Source organism: Peromyscus eremicus, chromosome 5 (assembly GCF_949786415.1).
Source record: "Peromyscus eremicus chromosome 5, PerEre_H2_v1, whole genome shotgun sequence".
Taxonomy (NCBI): domain Eukaryota; kingdom Metazoa; phylum Chordata; class Mammalia; order Rodentia; family Cricetidae; genus Peromyscus; species Peromyscus eremicus.
Window position 1 is genome coordinate 100,880,695 of NC_081420.1, and position 15,569 is coordinate 100,896,263.

At 42.6% G+C, this 15,569-nt stretch overlaps 1 protein-coding gene across 2 annotated transcripts in view; it reads right to left on the reverse strand.

Moving 5' to 3' along the window:
- Nfat5 (nuclear factor of activated T cells 5) overlaps positions 1–12,734 on the reverse strand; it is an 85,823-nt gene extending 73,089 nt beyond the window's left edge. Inside the window, exons 1-2 of one of the 2 annotated variants that reach the window (XM_059264046.1) lie at positions 12,310–12,734; positions 10,530–10,583 (exon numbers count right to left, since the gene is read on the reverse strand). In XM_059264046.1, the coding sequence (XP_059120029.1) occupies positions 10,530–10,583; positions 12,310–12,382 (127 nt within the window). In that variant the 5' untranslated portion in view covers positions 12,383–12,734. The remainder of the gene's footprint in view (positions 1–10,529; positions 10,584–12,309) is intronic. The other variant, XM_059264047.1, reaches the window with a different exon arrangement.
- Positions 12,735–15,569: the final 2,835 nt, after the last annotated feature.

Below are 15,569 nucleotides of genomic sequence, written 5' to 3' on the forward strand. Positions count from 1 at the left end.
GCTACACCATTCTACATTTCCACAGTCAATGTATTTAACATTCTACAATCAATACTTTATTATTAGATCTAATCTTTTACAATAAAAAACCCACATACATAAACCCTATTGTTTTTATCATACTATTTCAACCTTTCCTGTATCTGTTATTCTTGTATGTGTACTAATATAATTCATATACTACACAAAAGTCACCTAAAGTGAATAATGGCTTTTAATATAGTCCAAGTTTTTATAGCCATTACTATAAATTATAAAACACTTTTATCACCCCTAAAAGACTCCCCTATCTTTTCTGAACTATTTATGCCCCTATTCCTCACTCCCAACCCTTAGGAAACACTAATCTACATGTCTCTAGACTTACCTAACTTTTGTACAGTATTATGAATGGGACTATATAATAGTCTTTTGTGATTAACATGTTTTCAAGTCCACATTATAGTGAGTTCTTTATTTCTTTTTATGGTCAAATATTGTGTGGATATTCTAAATTTTGCTTACCCATTTATCCATCAATTTACAGACATCTGGGTTTTTCTATACATTTTAGGCTATTTATGAGTAATGCTGCTATAAACATGTGTGTGGACATATGTACTTATTTCCCTTGGGTACATATCTAACACCACAATTTCTAGATAATAGGGTAATTCCATGTGTTTTACTTTTTTTTTTTTTCCTTTCTTTTTTTGGTTTTTCGAGACAGGGTTTCTCTGTGTAGCTTTGTGCCTTTCCTGGAACTCTCTTTGGAGACCAGGCTGGCCTCGAACTCACAGAGATCCACCTGGCTCTGCCTCCTGAGTGCTGGGATTAAAGGGGTACGCCACCACCAGCCGGCATGTTTTACTTTTTAAAGACTTATTCTTGCTGGCGGTGGTGGCACACGCCTTTAATCCCAGCACTCAGGAGGCAGAGCCAGGTGGATCTCTGTGAGTTCGATGCCAGCCTGGGCTATCAAGTGAGTTCCAGGAAAGGCTCAAAGCTACATAGAGAAACCCTGTCTCAAAAAAACAAAACAAAAACAAACAAACAAACAAAAAAAGACCATTTTTATTTCATGTGTATGAGTGTTTTACCTACATGTATATCTGCATCACATGTGTGCCTGATGCTCTTGGAGGCCAGAGGAGGGTGTCAGATGCCCTGAACTGGAATTGCAGATACCAGTAAACTGCCATGTGGGTCCTGGGAAAGGAACCCATGTCCTCTGGAAGAGCAGCCAGTGCTCTCAATCACTGAGCCATCTCTCCAGCACCCACGTTTTAACTTTCACGATTTTACATTCCCAGCAGTAGTAGTATATTGATCTCCACATGATCGTAAAAAGTATCTTTTTGTTGTTGCTGTCCTTTTGTTTCTTTGAGACAGGGTCTTACTATGTTACCCAGGCTGGTTTAAAACTCCTGAGCTCAAGGGATCTTCCTACCTCAGCCTCCTGTGTAACTGGGACTACAAGTATGTACCACAATGTTTGGCTCATCTTTTTGATCACGGCCATCCTAGCAAGTAAGAGAAGAATCTCTGGTGGTTTTAATTATATTTCCCAATGTTAATGATGAACATCTTACATGTATTTATTAAGTGACATATAATTTTATTGTATGTTTTTATGCTAAAAGTTATGCTTAGTAATATTTATGAAATTTTTTTTAAAATGCACATGTCCTTAAAATATAATTTACTAGCATTAAAGTCAGGGTGTCCTTAAATAAAGGTACATTTACTAGAACAAGAAGGATTTTGCTGCCTTAATATATAGTAATAGTTGTCCTAATCAATGAAACAAAGTAGTAGACTTTACTCACTCTGCACTGATAAATGTTTATCTCATTTGCCTGACATTTTTTTTTAAAGGATTCATTCCTATGGTGCAGCTCAGTGGTAGAGTATATGCCAAACATGCAAGCATGAGGACTCTGGTTCAATACGGAGCAACACAAAAAACACCAAGTGGGCTGGAGAGGTGGCTCAGAGGTTAAGAGCACTGCTTGCTCTTCCAAAGGTCCTGAGTTCAATTCCCAGCAACCACATGGTGGCTCACAACCATCTGTAATGAGATCTGGTGCCCTCTTCTGGCCTGCAGAGATAAGTGCAGACAGAACACTCTACATAATAAATAAATAAATTTTAAAAAGATTACATTAAAAAAAAAAAAAAAAAACACCAAGTAAAGGCGGTCGTGGTGTCCCACACCTTTAATCCAGGCACTCGGGAGTCAGAGACAGGCAGATCTCAGTGAGTTCAAGGCCAGCCTGGTCTATAGAGCGAGTTCCAGGACATCCAGAGCTACACAGAGAAACTCTGTCTTGAAAAACCAAAAAAAAAAAAAAAAACAAAAACAAAAAAATCAAGTAAGTTCCTTCAGGTTACTCTCTTACTTCCAGACATGTATGCTGTGGCACATGCCAGCCCACATGCATACACAATTAATTAATGTAAAAAAGAAACAACATATTCCAAGACTTCTCATCACTACCCCATGTACATGACTGTGAAGAATAGCAATTTATTAGCTTAAGCCTACATTTGGTTTATAGCCTCTGTCATAGGACACACGTAAACATGTCCTATCTTATTAATTTGTAGAGATGACTGTAATGAAAACTTTAAACATACTTGTATAATAAAGTCTCTATGGTCAAGCATGGTAGTGCATGCCTTTAATCCCAGTACTTGGGAGGCAGAGGCAGTTAGATCTTAGTGAGAGCAAGGCTAGCCTAGCCCAATAAGAACCAGAACAGCAAGAGCTATGTAGAGAGACTCTGTCTCAAAATAAATAAAGCCTCTATCAACAAACTTGTTTTCTCATAATATTAAAAAATCATTTTAATCTAACATCCTAACTAGTAATGTAGAATTTAGTATGTAAGAATATTGACTAAAATTTGATTTTATTCAAAATCAACATTTTCTACATACAGTTAGGCAAAAGACTGTACTCAATTGTAAGGGACCAAAGAACTCATATTCTATGCTGGAGTTGGTGCAAAGCACACCTAGCTTTCACAAGGCCCTGAGTTTGATCCCCAGCACCACATAAAAGTAGCTTTGGGGGCATAGGTCTGTAATCCCAGTACTTGGGAGATAAGACAGGAGAATCAGAATTAGTTCAAGGCAAACCTTCTGGACTATAAGACTCCTGTTTCAAACAAAACCCCTTCATACTGTTTTAAATTTATGAAAAGAAGCAATTTAGTAACTCCAAAGTAAGTACCCTGAGTGTTTTTAGTGAAGAAAAGTACTGTGATTTCCCTCAGGTAGGATCTCAGGGCCACACTAAAATATTCTAATTCCTAACACAGAACTTTCAGGAAGTTCAGGAAACAAAATCAACCCCAGCAAGATAAAGACTAATTCCTGAGGTTCCTATTGTAACCCATCTCTTCTCAATTTCATTTTGTCTCTGAAACATACCAGCAGAAATAAGAAGCAGCAGAAGCAGATTCTATGATGTCATAAAAGTACTGCCAAAGAAATCAAGTGCCCTGGGTCAGCAAGAATAACTAACAGCTTGATGATGTGAGTCCCATCTCTGGAACCCATGGTGGAAAAAGAACCAACTCCAGAAAGTTGTCCCCTAACCTCACAAGTATGGTGAGCAATACATCCACATCTCACTTCATACACATAGACAATAATAAACAAAATTAAAACTGAGAGAGAGAAAACTCTGGCTTCTGCTTATTTCTTTTCCTTCTTTCCACTTCTAAGCATTATTATCAGCCAAGACAGAGTTTAACCTATAACATGCTACAACTACCTCTTAAAGATACTCTCTGTACTGGCTGGTTTTGTGTGTCAACTTGACACAAGCTAGAGTAATTAGAGGAAGGAGCCTCAGTTGCGGAAATGTCTCCATGAGATCCAGCTATAAGGCATTTTCTCATTAAGTGATCAATGGAGGAGGGCCCAGCCCATGGTGGGTAGTGCCATCCCTGAGCTGGTGGTCCTGGGTTCTATAAGAAAGCAGACTGGGGGCTGGAGAGATGGCTCAGTGGTTAAGAGCACTGGCTGCTTTTCCAGAGGACTTGAACTTCCAGAGTTCAATTACCAGCACCCACACAGCAGCTCATAATTGTCTGTAACTCCAGTTCTAGGATAGTGTACACACTCATGCAGGCAAAACACCAATGCACACAAATAAAATTAAAAAAAAGAAAAAAAGAAAAAAGAAAAAAGCAGACTGAGCAAGTCATGGGAAATGAGCCAGTAAGCAGTTCCTCTCCATGGCCTCTGCATCACCTCCTGCCTCCAGGATCCTGCCTTCTTTGAGTTCCTGTCCTGATTTCCTTCAGTGATGAACAGCAATGCTAATAACCTTTTCCTCTCCAACTTGCTTTTTGGCCATAGTGTTTCGTTGCAGCATTAGAAAACCCTAACTAAGACACTCACCTAAGACAACAAATGATTTGCTAATTGTGAACATTAAAATATTCCCCCAAAGTGGACATGAGCTCCTATCCCTAACCAAGAAGCTATCTTCAACTGACAACCACAAAAAAAACAAAAATCATCAATGGAGTCTCACTGAGTATGAAAAAAATTATTTTCAATAAATAAAATAAGCCAGGAGGTAGTGGCACATGCCTTTAATCCCTGCACTTGGGAGGCAAAGGCAAGCAGATCTCTGGGTTTGAAGCTACCCTAGTCTACAGAATCAGTTTCAGGACAGCCAGGGCTACATACAGAGAAACCCTGCCCCGCTCCCCCCAAAACCAAAATAAATAAATATTGCTGCAAGAGGATATTATGTTTCTACTGATTTCTATTGTGTAACAAGTTGAATTTCTTTCACTGCCTTATGGATGCTTCCTAAAGAATACTATTATTGTTGTAATTCCCACACTGGATAATTATAGCACTTGGGAGATAGAAACAAGAGGACAGGGAGTTCAAAGCCATCCTCTAAGAGACCAGCATTGGCTACCAAAAAAAAAACCAAAAACAAAAACAAAAACAAAAAACAAATAAACAAAAAATCTTTCTCTAAAAACAAATGGGTAACAACAAAATACATGACAGCAAATCATTGGGAGAATGAATTAACAAGAAGCTGTCATGAACTAGTCAAGACTTCTGACATGTTTTAATGTCATTATTTTCATAATGATGATATTTACAGTCTTTAGGTATGACCCAGATCAATAGAAACTAAATAAAAACTCAAAACAAAAAAAGAATCCAATAGTTTTTTGTTTTGTTTTCTGGGGTTTTTTGTTTATTTTTTTTTTTTCCTCTCTCTTTTTTTCAAGACAGTATTTCTCTGCATAGCTCTGGCTGTCCTGGAACTCAATCTCTAGACCAAGCTGGCTTCGAACTTAAGAGATCTGCCTGCCTCTGCCTAAATGCTGGGATTAAAGGCATGAGCAACCACCACACTTTGACCTTTTTCTTAGTCTGTTTACTTTCATTTCTTAGGTGTCTGTTTGTACTGAACATTGGACCTAGAATCTTGAAAATACTGTACTAACGCTGTAATTCCCAGATCATCTGTCAGACTTATTTTCAGACAATGTCTCATGAAGTTACTCAGACTGGCCTTGTCATCCTCTGGCCTCAGCCTCTACCACTACCAGTTCTGGCGATTAGTTTTGTTTGGCAAACAAAATAAACCAAAACAAATGTTTTTCAGTAGAGAATGTCTAAGAAATGGTGACTTTTTCCTCCAAATGATTCTCAGCTTTAGTAATGGAATTTGTACATAACTAGAAATCATGTTATTTTTTAATACATATATATATTAATTATCTGGAATTTATTACCTAAGATGATCAACATTGTAAGTAGTAACATTCTTACAGATCTTTGGAAGGCATATTTTGGTTTTGACTGATAATTGTATCTATCTTTAATGTAAACTCAGGATTATACTAATGTAGTGCTACTTCCTGCTTCTTTTCACTTAACATAAAATACATATGTATTATATACATTACACACACACACACACACACACACACACACACACACACACACACACACGAATGCTAGTATTCACCAATTAAGAGCACTTCTGGCTCTTGCATCGGACAGGGGTTTGATTACCAGCACCCACAGTTCCAGGAGATCTCACACGCCCTATGGTCTACTGGGCACTGTACGTACATGGTGGACATGCATGTAAGCAAGATATTGACACTCATAAAATAAATCCTTTAAAAACAAAAATACAATTTTTTAAAAGATTTATATATATTTTAAATTTATGTGTATATATGCCATTATGTGAGGGAACCCTTTGAGGCCAAAAGAGAACACTGGATCTCCTGCAGTTGAGGTCATTTTAATACTTGTGCATTATTGTATTAATTAGTTAAGACCTTGTACCTATTGTCAGGCAATCATCATATTAATTAAAATCATGGTAGCAAGAAGGCTCAGCATTGTCTTAATAGGCAAGCTAAAATCAAACTCTGCTGAATGGCAAGGGTATTCTTTTAATCTATTTATCAAGTTTAATAATTCCCAATTTCAGGTTTTATAACTTGTTTTCTTAAAAACTTAAATTGGCTGCACATGGTGGGGAACACCTGTAATCCAAGCACTGAGAGGCTGAGGCAGAAGGACTGAAAGTTTGAAACAGGGAGAAGGAAGAGGAGTAGCAGCTGCAACAGCATGACTCTATACCTTATTATGTGACTCTAGGCAAGTCACTAAAAGTCCATATGCCTCCATTTCCTCATCTCTAAAGTGGGATAATTGCTATTTAACATCTCAGGGTTATACAAATTCTGTGAGTCCACTGATCCACGAGGATGCAGTAGCTAGCAACAGCTCTAATCCCAGCACTCCAAAGCATGGGACAGGAAGATCAAAAGTTCAAGCTGTGAGACCCTGCCTCAAAAAAAGAAAGAAGGCTGGGAGAAGATGGCTCAGTGATTAACTAAGAGCACTGGCTGTTCTTCCAGAGAACCTGGGTTCAATTCCCAGCAACAATATGGTGGCTCACAACCATCTGTAACTCCAGTTCTAGGGGATACAACTCCCTCTTCTGGCTGCCTTGTGCACTATATACATGCAGGCAAAACACCCATGCACATAAAATAAAGACAAACATCTCAAAAAAAAAAAAAAAAAAAAACCGGCCTTTATTTAATTCCAGCACTTGGGAGGCAGAGCCAGGCAGACCTCTGTGAGTTCGAGGCCAGCCTGGGCTACAGAGCAAGATCCAGGACAGGTACCAAAACTACACAGAGAAACCCTGTCTTGAAAAACAACAACAAAAAAAAAAAAAAAAGAAAAAGAAAAAAAGAAAGAAAGAAAAAGAAAAAAGAAACACACACACACACACAAAACCACAACCCAACAACCCAAAAAACAATTAGAAAGAGAAATGAATGAACATGAACAAATTCCGTGGCTGGGGAAATGACTCTGTGGGAAAAGTACTTTCTATGTAAACATGAAGACCTAAGTTCATTCAGAGCCCTAGCACCCATAAGAAAAGTTACCTGTGCCTGTAATCCCAGCACCAGAGAGGCACAAACAGAAGGATCCTTGGGGGCTTGCTGGCAGTCAGTCTAGCCAAATTAGTTAATTCCAGGCTCAGTGAGAAACTTCAACAGAAAGGCAGGGATAGACTGAGGAACCTCTGGGCTCTACACAGAGGTACACACATGCATACACACATACATGCACACACAAAAAAATAATTCAGTGAATCATGGGGCCTGTAAGGTAGCTCAGCAGGTAAAGTAAAGGCACTTGCCAACAAGCCTGTCAACTTAAGTATGATCCCCAGGACCACATGGTGGAAAGCAAGAACTGATTCCTGAAAAATGTCGTCCGACCTCCACGTGTACTATGGCACATGTTTTTAAAGAATTCAGTGGCAAGCTCTTGACATACAGCCCTCTGCGGAGATTTATGTTCAATAATTTTTCCCACTCTGTGTGTGTGTGTGTGTGTGTGTGTGTGCGCGTGCGCGCGCATGTAAAATTTCACATCCTGTAGCCAGGAACTCACTAGCTTTGTTTCCATCTCTGCGCCCCCTCCTGCCTCACCCACCTCACCTGCTGGGACTGCAATTTTGACACATATTACAAGATACTGATACACCAGAAGCATTAGTCTCCTAATATACTTCATCTTGCAAAGATGGCAAAGGAAAATCAAAAGAATGAAGAAATGAACTAGAATATACTCTTCTTAGAATAAAACAGAGTATTTAAAAAATTAACACAAAGCCATATATTGATGGCACACGCCTTTATGCCCAGCACTCAGGAGGCAGAGGCAGGCGGATCTCTCTGAGTTCCAGGCCAGGCTGGTCTACAGAGTGAGTTCCAGAACACTTAGGGCTGTTATACAGAGAAACTCTGTCTCGAAAAACCCAAAACAAAACAAAACAATACAAACAAACAAAAAACACTTCTACACAACTTAAATCCAGCACTTGGGAGACAGAAGATGTGAGTTTGAGGCTAGCATGGTCTACATATTGAGTTCCAGGACAGCCAGGGCTACATAGTTAAATTCTGTCTCTCTTCTTCAGACTGTAGTTTAAAAAACATCTTCACACTAATACACACACACTTGTGCGATTCTTATAGGTACAATGTAAGAGAACCTTTTATATGCTCTAAATTATATTGTTCAAACAATATAGCTGGTGCTAAAGTTAAAAAACTAACTTTTAGGGGATTGCAAAGATGGCTCAGAAAAGCACTGGCTGCTCTTCCAGAGGACCCAAGTTTGATTCCTAGCACATACATGACAGTTCGCAACCATCTGTAACTCCAGTCTCTGGAGATCCAGCGCTCTTTTCTGGTCTCTGTGAGCAGAAGGCACACACATGCTACACAGACATACAGGCAGGCAAAACACCCATACACATAAAAATAATCAAACAACAACAACAAAAAATAAACAAGAAAGAAAATCCTTAACATTTATAAAATATATCCTTAAATAATTAACACACTTCCCCTGTCTTTCTCCTACCTGATAATCTCTCTAATTACGATACTCCTTGCTAGGGCTATATAGCTCAGAACATTTGTCTCTCACTCTTGACCCTGGTTAAATCCCCAGTACTGTTGTGCATTGTGGCACACCCTTTAATTTCAGCACTCAAATCAGAAGCAGGCAGAACTAAGTTTCAGGCCAGTCTGGTCTAAATACGGAGATGTTCCAGAACAATGAAGAGCTACATAGTAAGACTTGTCCCAAAAAACAAAAAAATTAAAAAAAAATCCCCAGTACTGTCCAATAATAAAATAATTAATAAAGCCCAACACTATAACTAGACACTTTAATACACATTAGTTAACTAAGGAGATACCTATATTTTATAGAAGGAATAATAAAGTTTAGAATAGTGAAATCACTTGCCCCAGGTCACAGAGCTGAAGAAGTTGCTAAACTGGTATTTAAACCTAAGCTCAATTACAACACTCACTTCCCCCATTGTATCTACAGGATTACCTACCTCTAAGAGAGGAAAAACCTATATTCAAGACATAACAGAAATATCCAAGGCCCTTTTCAAAAAGATCATAAATACTGGTTACTGGATACATATATTTATTTCACAGTGGCACGTGGCTTTGGGTAAGGAGTACTGACGACAACACAGAAAGGATTGTTTCTGCTGTTGCTGACCTTCCCCCCCCCCCAAGTCTCTTACTTTCAGTTTGTTTCCCATTTCTAAATAATGGAGAAATAATTAATATCCTTGCTATCTAAAACAAGACTCTAAAATTCAAAGATGCTAAGTGTAAAGTCTTAAAAAAAAAAAGAAAAAAGGTTTTTAAAGTAAAATAATCGTCATCTGTTTAAGGTACATATCCTATTAACTTTTTCCAGAACATTCTATGGGCTTTTTTCTCCAAGCATAGTTTAATTATCTTGATTACTTAGCTTTTTTCATCCTTAGATACGATGATATAGAAATCACATCGATAATTGGTAAATAAATTATATAACATTTTGTGCCAGGCGGTGGTGGCGCACGCCTTTAATCCCAGCACTCGGGAGGCAGAGCCAGGAGGATCTCTATGAGTTCGAGGCCAGCCTGGTCTACAGAGATCCAGGACGGGCTCCAAAACTACACAGATACATCCTGTCTCAAAAAACAAAAACAAACAACAAAAAAATTACATATCATTTTGAAATGCACAACATCCAAAAGTTTTCAATTTGGAACTTTCAAAATGTGTTTGGTGTCACTGCTGTATTTATTAATTTACCATCTTTATGTTTGAACCTTTTCAAATTCAGTTTGTGTTACAAGAAAAATTAACTGACATTCTAAAGTAGAACACCCAACACATAGTTTTAAATGATTATGAGGGATTTCCCCAAGGCCTCTCAAAGCAGATACAATGGCCTAGCCTACAAGCACTTCAAGTCCAACAACGAAATCCACTGAAACATTTAGCTGCTCTAAAAGAAGGATCAGGCTCCTTAGCAAAAAACTACATTGTGTGAGTCTGCAAAGTTTCCCACTTTTCCATTTCAACTCCATCTCAGAGAAAGCCTTTGCATACTGACACAATATGCTGTAAAAACGGCACTTTGCTGACCTTCCAATAGTCCAGCTCTATGAAAATTCTGTGATGGGTGTAACTTCAGAGAATCTGAAAAACACAAAAAGCATTAAGTACTTTTTATGCTGAATGAGAAAAAAATGCCAAGGATAGCATACATCTCTTATATAACTATTATGTATTTTTAAGAGCTTAAGCCCATATTAGTTTAGTTTATTTCCTGCAAAAGGAAGGTTGGGTTGCTTCTACACTGGTCTCTAAGCTAAACTTAGATTTTGATAAAGCATTTGTTTCATGGAAAATTATCTGACGATTACTGCCCAAATGGTTTTACTGTCTTGACTATTTTTAGCATCCAATTGTACCTCAGCCCTATTCTAAGGAACACCTCTTGATCTTTTCTTTTCCTTCTGACACTTCAAACTACAATATTTCTAAGCTATTTCAGGTAATATCTGAGAACCATCCTACAGGATAGTGTCTGCCAACTAAAGTCAGAGCAACAGACAATGGCCTAACAGTTACTAAATAGGGCTCTGTGTACAAACTCAATAGTCTATAAAGTCAGCAGCACCTTCCAGGGTAAACCACATCCCTCTGATTCAATTAAACAATATGAATGCACTAATGTCAAGTTTAAGTCCCCTCCTGTCCCCTACACCCAAGAAATGAAACTATCCAGTGGATTTGTAAAACTAAAAACAGAAGAAATGCTGGATTTCTCGGGGAAAGGGTTCACCGTGGTATATGTTTTAAAATATAAATGAATCGTTAAGAACTTTTGCCCCCTCCCACTGGTATTAAGTGGTGATGAGTGCAAATGTGGGTATTTTGGGTTTAATACCCGTTGCAAAGGGAACCTGTTCCGACACATTCTTGTGGTGTCCAGTGTAGGAATTTAACCCCAGCAGAGATCACCTCAAGTGTTAATGTTTTAGATGCTGGGAATCCCCTGAAGGCCTTGGCCAAAAAATAGTTTTAAATGAGAAGCTCTGTTCATTGCCTCCTCTCTGCAAGAAGCCCTTGAACAGCCAAGAAGAGAAATTTCTCAAAGGGCAAGACTGCCCGAGCCTGGTACTCCAGGGAGAGGAACACAAGTAATCCAGAGAGGGCATCCCTATCTTTGTAAAAGAAGTAGTTAGAATGCCATGGAGATGAAGAGAGAGGAAAAAAAGAAAATTCGGGCCTTTTCCAGGCAAGAAGATGACGAGGAAAGGAAGAACGCCTGGTCGAGGGGGGCCGTCCCGACATGGGGAGGGAGTGGACTAGGCCGGAGGGGGGGGAGGATAGGACGACCGCGCACAAACAAGCCGAAAGAGGGAGGAAAAAAATGGTGACCCTGGGCTCGGAAGCCGCTTGGGGCCACGCAGCCCGGCGTGGGGCAACTTTGCCGGGGAGGAGAGTCCGGCAGACAGGAGCCCCGGCGTCCCGAGCCCCTGGCGGCCCCAGCACGGGGACCAGTGGGCTGATTCCCGAGCCGGGGGAGGACTGGGCCGGCAGCCCGCCCAGGGTGGCGGAGCCGGGAGCGGCCGAGCGCCGTCAGGTTGCGAACCTCGGGGGGCCGCAGGGGACTCGGGGGGTGCGGGGAGCGGGGAGCGCACAACCAGAGTCCCCCGCCGCCCCGCGCCGCGCCGGGGAGGGGCCGCCGCTCTGCAGCTCCGAAACCACCCCCGGCCCGCCCGCCGGGGCGCCCCACGGCCGGCCGGGGAGCCTGGAGAGGGGCAGGCCAGGCTGAGCCGGGGTTCCGACGGGGACCCCCCGGGACTCGGCGCGCCCGCGCTCCCCGCCCCCACGCCCCACCCCCCATCTGACTCACCTCGCGAGTACAGGGACTTGGGCGATTCCAGGTCTAGGTCCGCGCTGAGCAAGGAGATGAAGTCCGAGGGCATCGCAGCTCGACCCAGCCCGGCCCGAGGGCAGCGGGAGGGGGGGAGCGGCGGTGGCGGCGGCACCTCCTCCCCGGGACCGCGGGCACCGAACCGGGGGCGGCGAGGCGAGGGCGGCAGCCGCTGCCTCCTCCTCCTCCTCCTCCTCCTCCTCCTCCTCGAGGGCAGTCACTTCCCAACCCGGCCGAGCGACGAGAAGGGCGGCGTGGTGGAGAGCGGCTCTGCGGAGTAGAGAACTGACGCCCGGTGAGTCCAGGGAGAAGACGGCTCGGGCGGCGAAGCGGAGAGGGAGAGCCAAAGGGTCCGTTCCGGGCTTCTCCTCAGCGCACACTGACGGCCGCCGCCACCGCCGCCGCCGCTGACAGGAATCTGAGCCCCGCCCCCTCGTGGGGCACTGCGCACGCGCGGAGGGGGGACGCCAGCAGCCCGGAAGAGCCGAGAGGCCGCCGGAGGGCGGGCAGGCGCGCCGCGGAACAGCATCAACAAGGGCCTCGCTTCCTGCCGTCGCTCCCGCGGCTGCTGCTGATCCCGGGCTGGGAAAGGGCCCCGCCAGCCGGGAGGGAGGGAGGGAGGGAGGAGGGAGGGAGGCGGCCTGGCTTCTGGGGCCCCGAGAAGGGAAGAGATTTCTGCCACGACCTGGTGGCGGCGAGCCTGAGGCGGCCGGCCCTGCCCCGTGGTGTACGCAGGAGGACACCGACCCTGGGGAACCTCGATGTCTGCAAGCAGGGGAAAGACCTCCAGAGACTTGCTGCGACCCAGGCCGGCAGGCTTGAGCTCGCACCGGGGAATGGAGTTCCAGGGCTTGGACAGCAACCCAGCCCTTCGGGGTTTTTTCATAGCAGTTTCTGCAGTGAGCTGGCCAAAGGACTATAAGACTCATTTTTAATTAAGAAAGGGCAGATCGTACTCTAACCACCACCACCACCACCCCAGGTTACCGAGTTTTTGGAGGGTTTTTCCGTTTGCTTATGGATTTTTTGTTCTTGTTCATGTTGTTGTGGGTTTTTTGTTTTGTTTTTTTTTTTTTTTTTGGCCCTCCCTGGCCTGGAGGAGTTCACTATGTAGACCAGGCTGGCCTCAGACTCACAGAGCTGTGCTTGCCTCTGCCAGGCATACGCCACCATGTCCGGCTATTCGTTATTTTCATTAAAATAATTCCCCCAGGTTACCCACACCATATTTATAGCGACTGCATTTATTTATTTAGATACATGGTATTGCTATGTAGGTCTAGGTGGCCTGGAGCTCACTATGTAGATTTAGGCTGGCCTCAAATTGAGGGCGGTCCTCCTGATTCGGCCTTCCGAATGCTTGTATCACCGGAGAGTACCACGACACCCGGCTTTGATCTTTTTAATTTTATTTATAATGATGTCTCTGATAGTGAACGCCCAAATCTATTCAAGAGTGGAAAATAAAAGACAGTTTGAAAATTGGATCCTGTGAGTCCACCTGGCTGTTAGAGAAGCAAACCTCAAAGCCTGTTTTTCCAAACAGGTTTTCACTTTTCATTGTTCATTCAAGTGAGGATGGAGGGTAAACATGTAAATGAGGGGTTTTGGCTAGTCTGTTCATGGGGGCTAAAAGTTTCCGTTGCAAAAACAAATCCTCACCTACACCACAGACTGTTTCCTGACTCTAATAGACATCTGGGAAATTTTTAATCAAGTTACTAAAATATCAAATGGAGCACAGGGTGCACATCGTGGGAACTAATTTTTAATTTTGTGTGGAGTATTGATGCCAGCAGCCACATGGGCAAGGTTTTTGAGGTATTCAAGATGGTTCAGTTTGTGTCTCTGTGTCTACAAAGCTAGTCACAAATCCTAAAACCCTGCGGATTTTAAATGTGTAAATCCTTAACAAAGCTTTGCCCGCTGTGAATTCGGCCATTTCATCAGGCCTTGGAATGCTGCTGGTATGGGGGAAGACTCTCCCAGCAAAGGAGGCCCCAGTGCAGGTATCTCTGGAGAGGGCCTTTACAGAGCGTCACCTACAGACCTCGGATTTACATTTGTGTCATCAGAAACTGCCTATCCTTTCATCTCAGCATCTGATGATAGAGGTTGCCCAATTTTCTTCAGTGAATTCTTAGTGATAATTAATCAACCCTGTGAGCATTTTCCTCTGTCAGAGGGAAGAAAGATTTTCAGAGCCACCCCCGAGATACAGCAGAGCAAACAGGAAACTACCCTCAAACTTCTATGGCCACTGCCCTCTGTTGTAACAAGTCCCAAGGGAAGTCCCTTGTAACTTCTGAGAGCCCCACTCATTTGATAAGAAGATTCAGACCTCCTATTGCCCAACAGGCTGAGGCCAATTGAAATCCTATAGCTTTGAGTTGGAGTAAAGCATTGGTTGGTGGCCTAGCCCTTCCATTAGTCACTACATAATATATGAAGAGGAAACTGCAATGCACCAGGCCGAGCTGCAGTACTGAGAAAGTGGGGTGAATCACTGAGCGCGTATTCCTTTCGCCAAACCTATGAGACTGAGACACACGTAGGGTATAGGAAATCCCCTTTCTGGCCCTAATTAACAAGTCAAGAAGTGCCCAGGCCTCTTCCCTTTCTTCAGCTCTCCTCTGTCCTTTATTGGCTTTTTTCCATTGTGCTCCCTAGTTTATCAAATTTCCTCTGATTAGAGAAAAGCAAAATGAAGAGGGATCCCCAAAATGTGACTTGGCTTTAACAGTTAGTTCTCTAGACTGGGATTCCACAGGTCCAGGACCCACCACCCCAGCAGGCCCTGCACTTAATAGTGTGTGTGTGTGTGTGTGTGTGTGTGTGTGTGTGTGTGTGTGTGTGTATACATATATGTAATTTTTGAGACAGCATCTCTCTGTAGCCTAGGTTGGCCTGCTATTCAGTATGCAGATCAGGTTGTCCTCAAACATCCAATGATCCTCCTGTCTTAGCCTCCAAGTGCTGAGATTATAAGCATGAGCCACCATGAACAGCAAGCATTCGTTATAACTAAATGAATGCAGATACATTCGTAAAAAAACTATTTCAATTGAATTTTTTTTTTAATTTTTTGAAACAGGGTTTCTCTGTGTGTAGTTCTGGCTGTCCTGGAACTTGTTCTGTAGACCAGGCTGGCCTGGAACTCACAGAGATCTGCCTGCCTCTGCCTCCTGAATGCAAAGATTGAAGGTGAGTGCCACCACCACCTGGCTCAATTGAATTTT